This window comes from Mytilus galloprovincialis, chromosome 3, assembly GCF_965363235.1.
Source record: "Mytilus galloprovincialis chromosome 3, xbMytGall1.hap1.1, whole genome shotgun sequence".
NCBI lineage: Eukaryota > Metazoa > Mollusca > Bivalvia > Mytilida > Mytilidae > Mytilus > Mytilus galloprovincialis.
In genome coordinates, this window is record NC_134840.1 from 11,848,848 (window position 1) to 11,867,231 (window position 18,384).

At 32.3% G+C, this 18,384-nt stretch overlaps 1 protein-coding gene across 1 annotated transcript; it reads left to right on the forward strand.

Annotated features, from left to right (window-relative positions):
• The first annotated feature begins 642 nt into the window (after positions 1-642).
• LOC143067189 (uncharacterized) lies at positions 643-18,019 on the forward strand. Its single transcript, XM_076240280.1, has 15 exons — positions 643-756; positions 1,412-1,614; positions 2,492-2,632; positions 3,366-3,501; positions 4,109-4,270; positions 6,116-6,258; positions 6,715-6,879; positions 7,971-8,011; positions 9,584-9,703; positions 11,489-11,602; positions 13,005-13,118; positions 13,450-13,563; positions 14,502-14,615; positions 16,494-16,627; positions 17,540-18,019. The coding sequence occupies exons 1-15, from the start codon at positions 649-651 to the stop codon at positions 17,960-17,962; spliced, it is 2,232 nt and encodes a 743-aa protein (XP_076096395.1). The 5' UTR covers positions 643-648; the 3' UTR covers positions 17,963-18,019.
• Positions 18,020-18,384: the final 365 nt, after the last annotated feature.

Below are 18,384 nucleotides of genomic sequence, written 5' to 3' on the forward strand. Positions count from 1 at the left end.
AAAGCCTGGCATGACAAAAATAGAAGTAAACACAAAGTAAGCTTCAACCTGTCGCTATATTATGTTTATGTTGCTCCCAATCAGTATTAATTGTTGAATAGTATATACAATTTGCATAATAACCACCAAAGTTTTGCAGTGGTTGACAGAAGAGTTCGATTTGAATTAACCAAAGCCTCGAGTTAAATATTAAAATTTGTTTTGAGAAGTATTATTTGATAAATAAATTGTTATTACATGCATCCGCGAACAAGTTTAGCACTTTTCTAAAACAATAAAAAATAAATATAAAATGTGCACCAATAAAAAGGAATACCAAAATAATCATATAAATATAAAAGTCACCCTAAAAACCTCAAACAATGAGGACAACATACTTTCTTGGCCTGAACGAGTCATCAGTAATAAAGCGTTTAATAGAAGCATATTAATTGTTCTTATCGTTGATGACAGCTATTTATATGCATCACGCTGCATTCGGTCGTTCAGTGCCATAGACCAAATAACTTCCTTCTGTACAAGGAAGGAGGGCAAAAGTATATGAAAAATAGATTGGTACTTGTCTTGTTAGCTCCTGATTGGACATTTCGTGTCTTGGATTGATATATAAAGTAAAAGTCTCTAGTTATGTTAAATATCTTAACAAAAATGAATATTGCAGTAGTTTTTCTAGTACAGCTTAATTTGCTGATTGTATATGGATCTCATTTTCGGGGTGGTACAGTTAGATGGAAATATCTGGGTGATGGTAACAAGGTAAAGTAGAACACTGAGCAATCAACTTTTATTAATAGCGATATATCAAACAAGAGAGCATAGCTAAAGGAAAATGAATCAGTGAATAAATTAAAACCAGAGAATGATCATCCATGGGTTCTTCATTGGTCCGTTTAATAAAATATAATAAAATATAGAACATTTAATGTGAAAAAAGGATAACTACATGTATACTCAAAATTGGATGCAATCTTTAATTAAACATGTTTAACGAGAGCCGTTAAATTAAACTCCAAAAATGAGGCACGACAATAATTATAGTTATCAGCAATCAATTAATTATAATATTTCACATCGTGTAAAATTATTGGTTATATATTTATAATTTAAAACACATGCGATATAAATAGTTTTAACAAATGGTAAAGGCAATATTGATTTATTCTAGTTTAAAACTTGTTTATGTTAGAAAATATATTTTATGCAAATACACACAGACCTTTCTTCTCAAGAATTTGGCAACGAACAATCTATGTACAAAGCGGAGATTTGATCTAAAACTACAAAATTTAAAATCAGGAAAAATTATTTTCCGAGTATGATTACGTTAGTGCACTTAGTGTCGCTGATTTAAAATGAGTAATTGAACCTTAGTGTCTTACATTTGCTGATCAAATTCTTGTGGTATTATTAGGTTGAGTTTAAATACTCACTCAGTTGGGCGCATGGCCAAGGGAGTGCTCCAAGCTGGAAGGCAGTTAACCTGATGGATAATTCCACATTATCAATAGGATCTGGGAATTACAGTGTAGTGGCTAACAATTCAGCTGAGAATTGGGAACGGGGAGAAGCAACTTTTATCTATAATTTTCCATCCAAAGGATCTTACAGAGTCAGGTAAATTGTTTCAAGTCACTGTATCTTTTTTCTATACACTTAAGAAACGAAAACTTACGATATTAAGGGCATGTCCAACAGTTGATTTCTGACGGTGAGAATTTGTCCCTATGAGATATATAGGCTTTTTTTTTAGTTTACTTGCTTAAATCAAAAAGATAATAAAAATATATACCTTCATGTGCTACTTTTTGAGTAAAATGAGGTCGAAATTTCTAATATTTGCTCAAAATTCGGATTTGTGGTCGTATTTTTCCTCCCAACAGAAATGCATACCTTTTTTGTTTTAAAAGATAAACACAAGCTGTTTTTTGTTAAATTATTCATAAGTTCTCTTTTATATAAAGTTGGCTTTAGATGAATTTGGCTATTTATTTTAGGTATTTTTAACATATAGCTCTTCAACGATTTTCGGTACTTATACATCTTCGGATTTCAAATGTTTGGCTTTGAGCGTTCCTGATGAAGGTAAATCCAGAAAAGCGCTTCGGACGCAATAAATCATTAAACGTGTTGTTTTATATTTTTATATAAGTAGCCTATAAATTTATGAAATATTTTGTTAAAAAATAACTAAAATTTATCAAATGTTTATGAATGTAGAAAAACACGTCATTTTTTGCTGTATATTTAACAATTTTATAAAAGAGAGGTCCATGAACTCGTTTAAAAGTTTAATCAGTTTGAATGATAAAAATCAGTCGAGAAATGCATCTTTTCCCGATATGTCACAGTTTGACGTCGCGAAAATAACATTTTACGTTGGCAACGTCATACCACCCCTGTAACTGTAACATATGCCTAAGCTCACAAAATACTTTTCCATAAAATTCTGCCTTAATGATTTTGATTTAAGATATCTTTCTCTTTTTTAAAGGTTTACAGGTGGGGCATGGATATCTTTAGGATACGGAAGTGGTGGAAACTGGAATATTCAAACGATTGTTGATTTAAACAATCGTTCAGATACACATAACCCAAACTACAGTCCAAGTACATTTAGCAGAGCAATTTACAGGTAATACTTTTATAGTGCAACTTTTCTCATTATTTTTTTATAGTCAATAATTTATCTGTAGATATAAAGAAGAAAATGTGGTTTGATTGCAAACTCTTTACCTGAGACCAAACGACACAGAAATAAACAACTGTAGGCAACCGCACGGTGTTCCAATATTACACATAAACATAACTTAACTTTAATTTTTGTTCAAAAAGTTATCAATCAAGATGACTTCTCATAGACGAATTTTTATGCGATAATAATGTCTCTCGAAGATTTTTAAAGAATGAAAATAAGGTTGAAATATTCAATATATAGCAAACATTGATGTACATTCCATGGAAGAATATTCAGTTGTTGCTAGAAATGGTGAGACATGTTTTTTCTGATAAATCAGGGATTGGAATAAGACCACAAACAAATGACTTGTAAACGAAATATATCGCATTTTAATAAAAAAAAATAGGAAGATCTGGAATTACTGCCAATAAAACAACTCTACCAAAATGTTACTCTGTGAATTTGTATATAAACGTAAATATTGAAGAGGACTACATATTTTTACATAAAATTATCCTCTCATTTTCCCTATCCAAATTTGTAGTTGAGCCAGACGCGCGTCTTGTCTATAGACGACTCATCTGTGACGCTCGAATACAAAAAATGATGAAGAGGTCAAATAAACTAAATGATGGTAGTGAAAACGGTTTCCAATGATAAAATGTTTTATTGAATTATATTTTTACAGAGTTCAGTATGGTTGTAAAGTCAGAATACAGATTCCAGTCATTGATGTTGACGGAGATACAGTCCGGTGTAGGTGGTCAACTTCTACAGAAGCAGCTTCAATATCTAAACTGTTACCCAATGCTGTTCTTAACGAAGTAAGTTTGAAAAACAACATGTTTACATTTGAAAATACTTTGTATGATTTACATAATAATGTACAAATATTTGAACGTGATTGGTACTTTATAACTGTTACTTTGGTTACCATTTTACTGGAACAACTCTTGTAACATATGAAGCAGTGTGTCACTGTAATATATGCATTCGCGGTACATATGAATAGATTGATTAGGTTGTACGGAAGATAAATTTTGGAGAAAATAGTACCTTCAGTTGTTCAGGTTAAAAATTACTCATTTATTTCAAAGTTATCGATGTGTATGTGTAACCTTGGTTAATGCAATAACAACCTGTAAAGTGGGCCTAGTTAATACACCAATAGCCGCAAGAACAAAATATGTCTAATCATATTAAATATCTTTACACTTACTATTATACGTTTACTTGTGAACTGCTTGACCCTGGATGCATCCTCAGGAGTGGCGTAGTTTCTGTTAAGGTAGTTTGGCACTAGATTATTGACCACGATGCTGAGTTTCATCTGCAATTTTGGGGGTTAGTGTTACCTGAGGTTTTCTATGGAGTATAGTTTCTTCTGATCTCTTTTCTTGTTTGACATTCCACACCATTTTTACATTTCAGAAAAAATGTATGATTGAATTCTCTGCACTTCCAGGAAGCAATTATACGTTAAATAAATGGTATGCTGTTGCACTAACTATGGAAGACTATCCCAACACTACAATCAATATAGGTGGGAAAGTATATACACCTCACACTCCAATTACAAGTGTACCTTTACAGGTAAGTTTACAGACGAATAACAAAGAGAAGTGGGTTGCGTTAACGAGACACCAACAGAAGACATCTAGACCAACACAGGACATTTTTTATATCAAAATTATAACAAAAGTACCATTATATATTGATTGATTTATTATTTGTATCCGTTTACATGACCTACTTTTGGACTTATCTTTGCGGGCAGTTTCGAGTGGGTGGAACCTTTCTTTGCGAGCTCCAGGATAAGATTTATTTTGTGGTGGAAAATATACTCTACTGCTACTTCTTGGTACACCAATTGAAAAGTATATGATAGCTGAAAAAGGAAAATCACAAAAAATACTAAACTCTGCTGAAAATTCAAACCAGAAATTAAAGTCCCAAATCAAATGCTCAAATACACCAAACGAATGGATAACAACCCTGACTTGATATTGATTTTTTCTTACGTAGAAAATGGTGGATTAATCCTAGATTATAGCTAGGAAAGTTTGGTCAATGTTTGTTGATATGAAGATCGTCTAATCATGAGCATGCGTATTAGTGCTTTTAAGAACCGTTATTCATTCTTTAGCAGTACCACTTGAAATACTAGTAAAAAGTAAAATAAAAAAAACCTGAACTCCGAGGAAAATTCAAAACGGAAAGTCCCTAATCGAATGGCAAAATCAAATGATAAAACATATCAAACGAATGGAAAACAACTCTCATATTCCTGACTTGGTACATGCACTTTCAAATGTAGAAAATGATGGATTGAACCTGGTTTTATAGCGCTAAACCTCTCACTTGTATGACATCTCGCATCAAATTCCATTATATTCACAACGATGCGTGAACAAAACAGACATAATTGGTAAAATTGTCAAAAAAGGGTACAGCAGTCATCACAGTGTCACAATCTCAACTAGAACTAAAACGAACAAATATTCAAGAAAGAAGCACAAAAAGCATCTATCAAATTTAACATCCTAAAATACTGAACTCTGCTGAAAATTCAAACCGGAAATTAAAGCCCCTAATCAAATGGCAAAATGCTCAAACACACCAAACGATTGGATAACAAATGTCATTTTCCTGACTTAATATTGGTATTTTCTTATGTAGAAAATGGTTGAAATGAAAATCGTCTAATTATGACCATACGTATTAGTGCTTCCTAGAACCGTAATCATTCCTGACAAGTAGTCTTTTTATGCCCCACCTACGATAGTAGAGGGGCATTATGTTTTCTGGTCTTTGTCTCCGTTCGTCTGTGCGTCCGTCTGTGCGTCCGTCCGTCCGTTCGCTTCAGGTTAAAGTTTTTGGTCAAGGTAGTTTTTGAAGAAGTTGAAGTCCAATCAACTTGAAACTTAGTACACATGTTCCCCATGATATGATCTTTCTAATTTTAGTGCCAAATTATAGTTTTGACCCCAATTTCATGGTCCACTGAACATAGAAAATGATAGTGCGAAGTTCAGGTTAAAGTTTTTGGTCAAGGTAGTTTTTGAAGAAGTTGAAGTCCAATCAACTTGACACTTAGTACACATGTTCCCCATGATATGATCTTTCTAATTCTAATGCCAAATTGTAGTTTTGACCCCAATTTCATGGTCCACTGAACATAGAAAATGATAGTGCGAAGTTCAGGTTAAAGATTTTGGTCAAGGTAGTTTTTGATGAAGTTAAAGTTATATCAACTTGAAACTTAGTACACATGTTCCCTATGATATGATCTTTCTAATTATAATTCCAAATTATAATTTTTACCCCAATTTCACGGTCCACTGAACATAGAAAATGATAGTGCGAGTGGGGCATCCGTGTACTATGGACACATTCTTGTTTTAATATTTATTAGTTATTGTTTCCGTTTTGTTATAGTTTTTACTGCGTGTTGAAGCATCGACTGGTTCATGTAATGATAAACCTGTGTTTATAACTCCAACGCCATCAGAAGGAACATTGGTGGTCCTTAAAGCTTCGCAGACCTTAAACGTCAAGTTTTATATTCAGTCGAATAACAGGTAAGACACTTTACTATAGATGTAAAATATTAATGTCCAATTAAATTCATTGTAAGACGTTTTCCTATAAATGTAAATGTTAATGTAAAATCAGGGTTATTTTTTATTATTAATCTGATATTTTGTATCTATCAAAATGCTGTGTAGAATATATAAAATACAGACCATGCAGGATGGTGGTTTCATGTTTATAGGTTTATATGTACATGTGATGGGAAAGCATTTTGGATGTTCTCTTAAACTTTTAAATATTTCATCTTTTGGCTGGTATAACTTATTATATCTGTGAAAAGTAAAATCACAAAAATACTGAACTCCGATGAATTATTTAAACGCTTTGATAGATATGGACCTTTTTGGTTAAAACAATTAGTTTATTTCATAATCAACCGCCATCCAAAAACTTATAAAACTCATTCAATTGTTAGTAACAGTATATACATATATATACTATAGTTTAAGGACTGCCGACGTTGATGGTCCTAGTGGTCTTTCCAAATCCAACATACAACCCGATGATCATAGAAGACCTAATACATGGTTAGTTGAAGTTACATGGAGACCAACTAAATCTGATCAAGGAACACATATCATATGCGCATCTGCAGAAGATCAATTTTGGTGAGTGAATATATAACTATTACAGTCAACTTTATAATAACAAGTTATAATTTTTTTAGTTTAAACAAATTTATGTATAGTGGATTGGTAAACAAGTTTTGCAATTTATATTAATCCCTTTCCATTTTGCGGATGCGAGTGCTGCCTTGTAGCGGCACATAAGCCTTGCGCTTTTTCGAAATCTACAAGGGTGTTTTTTACGTGCAAGAGATAATGGCTCTCTTTTAACACGGGTCAGCTAGTTATCGCCCCTTCCGACGATCTATCATCGTTTCATCAAGACAATATTCGCAAATGATGTCAAGGAAGAGCCGAAAATCAGTCCCTGAAATTTTCATCCCGGCACGGGAATCGAACAGGAACCTTTGTGTTAGTAGTCCGTCTTCAATTGTCCCTTTTGATAATATAGTTTATCACGTTATCAGGTTTTTATATACCACTCGCTATCAATCGTTTGTTGTTAATTAAAACATATTAAACTTCTTATCGGCATAATCCAAAAAGCTTCAATTTGTGGTAAATTTGTTATAGTTTGCCGTTTTCTAAACACAGGTTGTTTTTCGAAATTTTATTTGTTTACCTATTTTAGCATTTAGACAATTTTTTAAGGCTACCCAAACAAATTCATAATAATCGAGATTTGCATGAATCCAACATGAAATTTTTAAGTTGTACTGAAATTAATGAAAACAACAAATTGTATTTATCATGATTTTAATTAAATTTGAAAATTTGATGTTTTTTGAATAATTTCATTTCTTAACTGCACGTGGAAAACACGAGTTTCAGACTAGATTCGCGTAAAACTAACATGCACAGATTTCACATGAGTTTCAGATATCAGCTCGTGTGAAGTAAAATTCACGTGAATGCAATTGATAGTGTTCTCCTCTGAGAATGCTTTTCAATAGGGTTTAATGTTTAGTTGAATTGATTTCATCACTTTTAATCTATTGTACCATTTTCAGCATATGAACTTAAAAGTATATTTAAGTATATTTCAGTTCCTATCTAATAATTTTTATTATTCAGTCAAAGATTGAAGCTAGATGTGGGATTTTATCCAATTTTCCTTCTGTGTTTTTTTCCAGGAAACTAAGTGACACAAGATGTATCAATGTTATCGCATGGGGTAAGATGATTAGATGTTAACACGAGTTCTTTATTAGTACTAGAACCTTTTTTTATTATGTCTATTGTTATATTTATATCCTATTTTAATTCGTTGAAAAAATAACAAACGAACAGAAAGCATTTTTTCTGAGACTATTGCACTAACAACATGTCAATAACTGGTTGTTGGCTAAGCAAAACATTCATGCTATTCTTAAAATTGAGAATGGAAATGGGGAATGTGTCAAAGAGCCAAAAACCCGACCAAATAAAAAACAACAGCAGAAGGTCACCAACAGGTCTTCAATGTAGCGAGAAATTCCCGCACCCGGAGGCGTCCTTCAGCTGGCCCATGAACAAATATATACTAGTCCAGTGATAATGAACGCCATACTAATTTCCAAATTGTACACAAGAAACTAAAATTTATATAATACAAGACTAACAAAGGCCAGAGGCTCCTGACTTGGGACAGGCGCAAAAATGCGGCGGGGTTAAACATGTTTGTGAGATCTCAACCCTCCCCCTATACCTCTAACCAATGTAGAAAAGTAAACGCATAACAATACGCACATTACAATTCAGTTCAAGAGAAGTCCGAGTCTGATGTCAGAAGATGTAACCAAGAAAATAAACAAAATGACAATAATACATAAATAACAACAGACTACTAGCAGTTAACTGACATGCCAGCTCCAGACTTCAATTAAACTGACTGAAAGATTATGATTTCATCATATGAACATCAGGCACAATCCTTCCCGTTAGGGGTTTAGTATCATACCATCATAACATATATGAGAAGAACATAACCCGTGTCATGCCAACAACTGTTTTTAGAATAAATGTGTTTAGTTCCGATGCAAAGACCTTATCAGTGACTCAATATTAACGCCAACATATGCAATCTTTAATGACTTGACAACAGTATCGTAATTATATCCCTTCTTAATAAGTCTGTTCAAAGGTTTTGTAAGTTTCTGAGGTGAATACTGACACCTTTGTGCATGCTTTTTATAGTCCTCTTGGTACTTATACATATCTTATAAAATTGAGAATTAGAGAGAAAATGTGTCAAGGCGACAACAACCCGACAAAAGGGCCGAAAAAGTCCAAAGGCATCAAAAACAAATACCGGAGACGGGCTTCAGCTGGCCCCTAAACAATAATGCATTCTAACTCAGCGGAAATGGACGTCTCACTTAATACCGAAACTTAGCAATGAATCAAAATATAAAGATAATGAAGTACTGTTTGATATGTAAGTCCGAGATAGTATGTGATTAGTCCGATTGCCCTAAAACTTTGAACTGGATATTAAAAAGATATATTGTGTATCAATATGTTAATGTCATGAGAAAAAAAGTTTGTATTTAAAGAATTTGTTTTGTGAAAATTCTTACAATTTTAACATTGAAGGTTCGTGTTTTTCAAATCTGTATATGGTTGTATCAACTGTTTATCCGAACTGTTTGTTTTTGTTTTTGTTCTACTATGCAATATGCATGAGCCGTGACGATGGAAAGATTGATCTAAATGTGTTGTCATGCCATTCCTCTTTTCTCCAAGTGTCATTTAATTATCGTTGTAGATATAGACCCATGTGACAATAGTTCATGTCAGCACGAATCTACATGTAAAAGAGTTGGATATACGTCAGACTTTGTTTGTACTTGTGTACCTGGGTTTACTGGAAAGTTGTGTGAAACAGGTACTATACTTTAGTTTGATTACAATATATATTGATTAAATGATGAATATTTGAATAATTTAACATATCAGGATTTTTTTATAAAGACATATCGTATGGAATTGATCTTTCAAATAATTTCACATTACCTAGTTTTCAATATTTCTGAGGTTTGTGTTATTACGAATACATTCATAAACCTTTTTAAACACATCAAATAGTTCAAGCAAAAGTCCATGTCTTTTTTTAAACTGTAACAGGTACGGTATCATCAAAAGATCACATGACAATACGAAATTGTCTGCATCTAATGTTTTCAAGTATATATAAAAAACATGAAGCTTGTCAAACAAAATATATGCAAAATATGCACTGAAACGACTTTCAATAAAGATATTTCAAAACGTAACTTTTTTTATTTAAGCTATGCAAATTTATCATAAATATATGTAGAACTCAAAGCTATGGTGGGTTCCAAATCGATGACAGATTCCTAATATGTGGCAAATGTGACGTCATGCCATTCCAAATCTTTGGCAGATTTTTAACAATCCTAATCTATGTCAAGTTTTGTTATTTCCTTATTTTTGGCGGATGTTTATTGTTCCCAAATCTAAGGCGAATTTTTGTTGTTCCAAAATCTATGGCAAATATGCAAATGGAAAATAATGCAGTATATATACGACCAATGACTTGTCTTAAAAGAGGGACGAAAGATACCAAAGGGACAGTCAAACTCATAAATCTGAAAACAAACTGACAACGCCATGGTTAAAAATGAAAAAGACAAACAGAAAAGCAATAGTACACATGACACAACATAGAAAACTAAAGAATAAACAACACGAACCCCACCAACAACTAGGGGTGATCTCAGGTGCTCCGGAAGGGTAAGCAGATCCTGCTCCACATGTGGCACCCGTCGTGTTGCTTATGTGATTACAAATCCGGTAAATAGTCTAATTCGGTAGGTCACATTCATGAAAGGGAAGGGGATTGTAGTTACGACGTAAGGAACATATCCGATATCATTTGTGAAACGGTTATTCCATAACTAGTGGAAATGTACAATAAAGGAAAGCTTGTCCTTAAAAATTTGTGAAATAAACATTCCTTAATGATCAAAAACACAGTGATGGCAACGAAAATATTTCGTAAATGATGAATTCATATACAATTATACAGACTTCAAGATTGCAATTATGTGAAATAATATTTATTTATCGTTAGTACATCTTTTTTAATTGATGACAATTTTAATCAATCTAGTATCCAGTACTTTTATCTTTCACTTTGTAAATTTGCCAGCCGTAGACGGTAAAATGTTTGCTATACTGACTACTTTTCTAAAATATCCGGCACTGAAAACAGGGCTTACACCGCTACAGCACATTGTGTCCCTCTTCTGGAAAATATGTCACATTTTCCTTCAAACCATCCGAAAATTGATGTGAAGGAAAATAACTTCATATGGAATGGTGTTCTGATCTATTGGTTCCGCCATCGTTAGCAGCGGCGATGGTGTTATATTGCGTTATTCAATTGTGACGTCATAAATTATTCTTTTTCCCGGAAAATTATACAATTTCAAGATCTACCATAGATTTGGGGGGAACATCTGCCATAGATTTGATTTGTTTGACGTTTGTAACTTCACGTTTGCCACAGATTAGGAATCTGCCATAGTTTTAAAACCCGTCATAGATTTGAGTCATTCATGTATTAAAGAAATTAAAGACAAATGAATGGTAGTGGTTAGTATATATTGGTGTATTTATGATTTAACTGCCATTTTTCTTTTTATAGATATTAATGAATGTGCTTCAACTCCATGTCAACATGGTGGTGCATGCTTGGACCTTATCAATAACTACCGCTGTCTTTGTTCATCTGGTGTCACTGGTTTCAACTGTGAAACAGGTATGTCTAATTTTATTATCTTTTATCGTAATTTGAAAGATAGAATGTGCTGCAAAAAAATCACGTCACGAAAGTCGTTCTACGTAGTTGACGAAACCTTTTTTCAAAAGAATAGTGTTTTAATTGGTTCTTATTCAAGAAAAAACAATTCTGTAAGTTGATGGAAAGGAATGGGTTTAAATAATGGGTTTGATAGATGTATTTAACAATACAACTGCGCATAGAGTATCATATATGCGAATAATTAAACAAATGTTGGACTATTTACTTGTTCATCATGCTAAACAGGTTAATCTCAATCAAGTTCAGCATAAAGATAATAAAAATGTTTATAAATAGATTGGATTATTTAAAAAATGAGGAAATGTGGTAGATTATCGACGAGATAAATAATAACCGGAGTTCTAATGATGTGGATGTAAGCATTTGTAGACCACTGTTCGGCCATCGATAACGGAAAGACGGCTTTCAAAAACTATATGTGAAACAATTCCAAAGACCTAACTGAAAACAAGATAATTTGAACAAAAAAAATATGAAAGACATAAACCAACGACAACAACAAATACAGGCTCCTGACTTTGAAAAGCATTATAAGAAAGTGGCGAATTTAAATACGTTTGTGAGCGCTCGTCCCATAAATCTGGAGCATAAATACATAAATATATCACTTTGTGAATGTTGAAGCCAGAGGCTCGTTTCCTTCTTTCAAACACATTGCTGCCGAAGGGGGGTGGCTTTCTTCGGACACTCCGACTTCCCCCACCAATAGTACTGAAAGTAGCATGAAACATCAATCAATCGATCTAATAATCATGTTAAAAGTAATCTTTCAACATATATTGTTTGTGAATGTTAAAAGATTATGAAGGTTTTTGTTGCAATTCAGTGTTTCGTTGTTTCCCTCATATAGTTGATGTGTTTCCCTTGGTTTGTAACCCATATTTGTTTTCTCTCAATCGATTAATGACTTTCGAACATCGGTAAACTACTGTTGCCTTTATGTATGCATTTTTCAAATATTATAGCCTCAAGCATCACTCAAGTAAAATTTCGTCGAAATTCGCATCTTGTGCAATCGAATATTTTAAACAAACTAATTTTTGCTAACGTTTTATTTCCACGATTTCCGAGAGTAGAAAAATAAGGCTAATGTGTAAATCTTTCCTTATCTAACTTCATCAAACAAATTTGAAATGCCAAATTAAATCGCTGCGAAATAAAGTAACCGCGAAAATAAGTTGGTATATAGTATGTAACATTTAATGAATTAAGATTTTATATTATATTTCTGCTACTTATATTTCTTGTTGAAAAATGTTAATAGACTTTTATTCTCTTGAAATTCAATTTCCATCTCAAATTACTTACATTATCACTCTATAACTTATTTATTATTTAGACATAGATGAATGCATGAGTAATCCGTGTATGAACGGTGCTACATGTACAGATCTAGTGGATGGGTATACATGTACTTGTATCAAAGGGTACAATGGGACTCGCTGTCAAATGGGTAAGACTTAACTCTACCTGGCCATATTAGTTTGATGTGTTTGTTCAAAAGAGGTTTTAATGCTTACTAAAGTGTGGGGTCTTTTTTACTCCACAGACTTTAAATAGAACACCACATGTCAGATAACAGTGAAGATTGGTTTTTATTTCCTTGAATCATAAATTCGTATCTTCTTGTAGTATTTCTTTAATCTTTAGTCTTTTTATAAGATATTTTATTAGTTTGCTTTGTATTAATAGTATTCCTTTTTCTCAAACATACTCTGCATTATTTCAAACATTTTGGCATATTTGTTTCTGTCCCCTAACATCATGTCTTTCCAATTATTTAGATATTGATGAATGCTACAACATCCCTTGTTATAACAACGGAACATGTGTTGATGGTATAGATTCCTGGACATGTCAATGTCTACAAGGTTTTAGAGGATTCCATTGTCAAACAGGTACGTAACAACTAATACAATGACAATATGAATATGAATCTGAATGCAAACATTATTTTGCTCCAATGTGCACAAGCGGATCATGCCAATATATAAGCAACGTTTAAACAAATAGAAATATATTGTAAAAAGAAGATGAAACATATTTAACTAACGCCATAAACAATTTCTTTTTGATATCTCGAATCAAGTGTCATACGTCTATCTAGCTTGATATCAATATTGATAAGAAGATGTGGTATTATTGTCAATGCGACAATTTTCCATCTAAGTTTCAATGTATAAAAAGTTAACAACCATTGGTCAAATTACGGCCTCAACAAGGGGCATTGGCACACACCCAACATTTACCTATAAGGGGCCCCAAAATGACTAGTGTATAATTATTCAAGTATTATACCAACAGTCTAATCTATATTTAAAAAAAAACGAGAAACACCATTGAAACACACCAACAACTGACAACCCCTAAACAACAGCCATCTGACTTATGACATGTGCATAAAAATTGAGTGGCTTTAAACGTTTAAACAACTGCCAACCTTCACCCAAACATGAAATATGAAATATACATATTTTATCAGGTTGTGTAAATTCACATTGCGATAAGACGTGTCACGGTACTTGTCTATCCCAAATTCATGTATTTGGTTTTGATGTTATATTTGTTTTTCTCGTGGAATTTTGTCTGATGCTTGGTCCGTTTCTGTGTGTGTTACATTGTAGTGTTGTGTCGTTGTTCTCCTCTTATATTTAATGCGTTTCCCTCAGTTTTAGTTTGTTACCCCGTTTTGTTTTTTTGTCCATGAATTTATGAGTTTGAACAGCGGTATACTACTGTTACCTTTATTTATTTCATATTTCAGTTACATTTAAATTGAAAAAATAACATGTTTTACTTGTAATACATACATATTGATTTGTTATATTTTTAAAAGATATTGACGACTGCATCAGTAATCCTTGTCAAAACAATGGTACTTGTATAGACTTGGTTGACGGGTACCAATGTAGATGTACTAATGATTCCAAGGGAGACAACTGTGAAATAAGTAAGTATAACTGTCAATATATTAATGGTTGAAAGGGAAACAAATATGAAAACTGTTAGTGAACAGTCGAAAAATTCATTTGAACAGATCATACACTGACTTGCTCTTACTTCTACGTCTTTTATAAATAAAACGATGAGAAAAGTAACGACTTTTTTTAAAGTATTATTTCTTATAATGTCACAATATAAGAAAAAATACTACTTGTCTCATTTTCTTTCAGATTTAGTAAAATGCCACAACGGAGAATACCATTGAATCATTGAATATAATATCCGACTTATATTCTGGTTTCTTACTATTTAAATCCACAAAGATTTGTCTGTAATAATTGGGGTTAAGTGATATGATGTCGATGCTAATTCACAAAGGCAAAATGAACAATGTTGGCGTGTTGTGTAAGACGATGAAAAGATTATTTTGTGCATTTAGGATTTCGTTTCCAGAAGTTACTTAAAACATTTTAAACTATATTCCTCCGTAAATACAATGATTTTGTTTCGACATCTGTCTGTATCTGGACTAATAACAAACGGGATAGCACATCCTAATTTTACGACGATGTTGTTTACTTCTCCCGTCAATTTAGATACGATCCGAGTAAAATTATCGACCCTTTAAATTAACTTATTCCAAATAATTCCCAACTGAAAATTGTTATCATATCTTAAAGTATTGTTTTTATCAGTATAAATTGTTGATTTTTGTTATAAGTAAATTAAAACCAAACTATATATTAATGTTATAACTATATGTACATTCATGGTTCTACAATCTGTGGTTGCCTATATTTTAGTTTTGCACAAGGTCATGGTTTTTTTTCTCTGAGTGTAAATGACGTCTTTAAAGCAAATACATTGAATGTTGGTTGAGTACAGTGTATCTGTTTTTGTGCTTTATATTGATCTGACAAGTTAGACTGTTTTCAACTGATTTCTTATAGTTTGCTTTTAAGTTGTACCTTTAAACTATGGTCCCCTGCAAGGGATGGCTACGGCACCAGCGAACATGTTTTGTCCCTTACAATTCCTATCCAAAGTAAGATTGTCGTTTGTTTCTGCAAAACTATTTATTTTCGTTTATTATTCGTTTACATTCACTGTTATAGTCTTTTGGAAAATGTTGTTGTTGCTGTATTTAAACCCCTCTACAAAGACATTTGTTTCACATGTACACGTATATAAATTGCAGTTATATCCAACTCAATCATAGCTTTGAACGTTGTTTTCAATTTACACTTGTTTATATTTTTTCGTTTGGGCTTGTATTATATTTTCCTTCAGGTTTATATGATTCGTTTATCAAATTTCGACTCTAATAAATTCAAGGGTCGTCCCTCAATTATTAATATACAAACAAGTCTAAATTGAAAACAACGTACAAACCTATAATTGCCTTGAATAAAAACAAAGTTCTTGGTAAAGTGGTCTAAATACAGCACAAACAACATTTTCCACAAGACCAAAAAAGTGAAAAGTATATTTTAACATAACGTATTTGACTAACAGGTCGAGAATATATATGTATATATAAAATAAACTCATCATAGATACCAGGATTAAATTTTGTATTTACGGTAGACGCGCGCTCGCCTACAAAAGACGCATCAGTGACGCTCGAATCCCAAATATTTAAAAAGGCCAAATAAAGTACGAAGCTGAAGAGCATTGAGGACCACAATTCCTTAAAGTTTTGCCAAATACAACTAAGGTACTATATTCCTGAGGTAGAAAAGCCTTTGTATTTCAAAGATTCATAAGTGCGTTTGAACTAGTGACAACCCTACAACAGATTTATCCATCGGATCATCAGATGTGATGGTGATACATGGCTGTGAACAGTATATGTGTACATCATTATTGCATTGTGATATTTTAGGGATAGACCATTGCTCTTCATCCCCATGTTTACATGATGGTGACTGCATCAATGGAATTGATAGCTATACATGCCAATGTGGTGATCCCTGGCATGGAGATAGATGTGAATTTAAGGAAGTAAACAGGACAGAAGTAAGAAATTATCATGGTATTGTTTACTCTGTGGCAATTATTTTAATTGTATGGCAGATATTTCTATATTTCCATATGTGAAGATCTGTTGTTGGTACCTTTAACCATATAGTTGTTTGGTTGTACATTTAGTTTTCCTTGCATTTTTTTTCTTTATATTAAAAAGCGAGAGAAAAAATATTTAAAATATCAGTCACTAAATTATTATAAAAAGACCTTTATTATAATATACATTTGGGAATAGATGAGTTATTCATAGAAAAATTAATTTGTTACTTATTATCTCACGTGGTCACACTTTTGTTTTATGAGTTTTATCGTTAGGTTTTGCTTCTATTTGTGCTCAAATTTTAATCGTGCTTATTGCATTATGGGTGGTGAATTTACCTTTTGTATTTATTTTTCTTTTATTTACACCTATACTTGTTTGTACAGTAAAGCAAGTTTCTGGGAGGATATGTTACTGGAGATGTTATATATTTAAATTAACAGTTGCTGTCCACTTGTGATATATAAATTGAGTATGCTTTTTCTGAAATGTTTTTACATATGAATTCGCAACTGAATATATGTGCTATCGTAAACAAAGCTTATGTAATGACACGTGGGACAATTCCTTCTTTGTAGAAAATATTAATACATTTGTTATTGCTATATTTTGTATTTTTTTTTAACTGTTCATTAAATAATAAGTATGCCATGATTATGTCTCGACATTAAAAAAGCTATTATGTGTAAAAAAAAAAACATTTTTTTAGGTATTCCCCATTTGATTTACAGAATGTTTTTAATATCAACGGTGTAACTTATATCGTTCATACATGTAATGCTGGCAAATTTGTAACATTTCAGAGATAATTTAATATGCTCAATATCAAAATTAACGGATTTCTGACCCCATCTTTTTTCTAGGTTTGTACTGATTTGGAATACAGTGAATGTTCTTGTCACATCAGTACATTGTCGCCAATCAAGAGAAAATCGTACACATTAATAAGTGGTTTGACTGGACTCTTAATCGGTCTTCTTCTTACTGTTATATACTATGTAGGGTGGACATTGTGTATAACTGATCATTTGAACAAAGTAGAGCCAACAGAAAACATTATCAGTGGGACAGATTTAGAATCAGACAATCCAAGTACCCAAAAGACAATGAGGAACTCAAATCAAATTGTAGAAGTACCACGTCAGTGTGAATGTTTTGTGGACCATTCAGGATATGACCATTTTCAAAGATTTGATAAAAGTTTGAAAAGCCGTTTTAAGTTTCATTGTCGTCACCAGAAAAACTTATCATTAGAAAACACATCAGTGATTTCTTCTGTTTCCTAGTCATCTCATATACCTTATTTACTCCTTCTTTTTTGATTAATTAGAGATACTTACTTACACAGTTTTCTAAAAATCACATCTATCTTACTTACTCATTTTGCTTTTTAGTACCAACATATATCTTATGTATTCATTGTGTTTCAGCTACATCACAGAAATCACAGATATCTTATTTTCAAATTCTGTTTCCTATTAACAAAAGATACTTATTGCCTCACACAATGATGTATATCAATATGTTTGTTTTGTCGGTAATTTGCCTTTTTCCCGTCAATCTGCGGACTTTAATAAACTGTTCATTTTGTTAGTTAGTTAGTTAGTTAGTTAGTTAGTTAGTTAGTTAGTTAGTTAGTTAGTTAGTTAGTTAGTTAGTTAGTTTCTTGAAGCTTAGAGAGACGCTTTAACAATTTATTAGAGTGTAG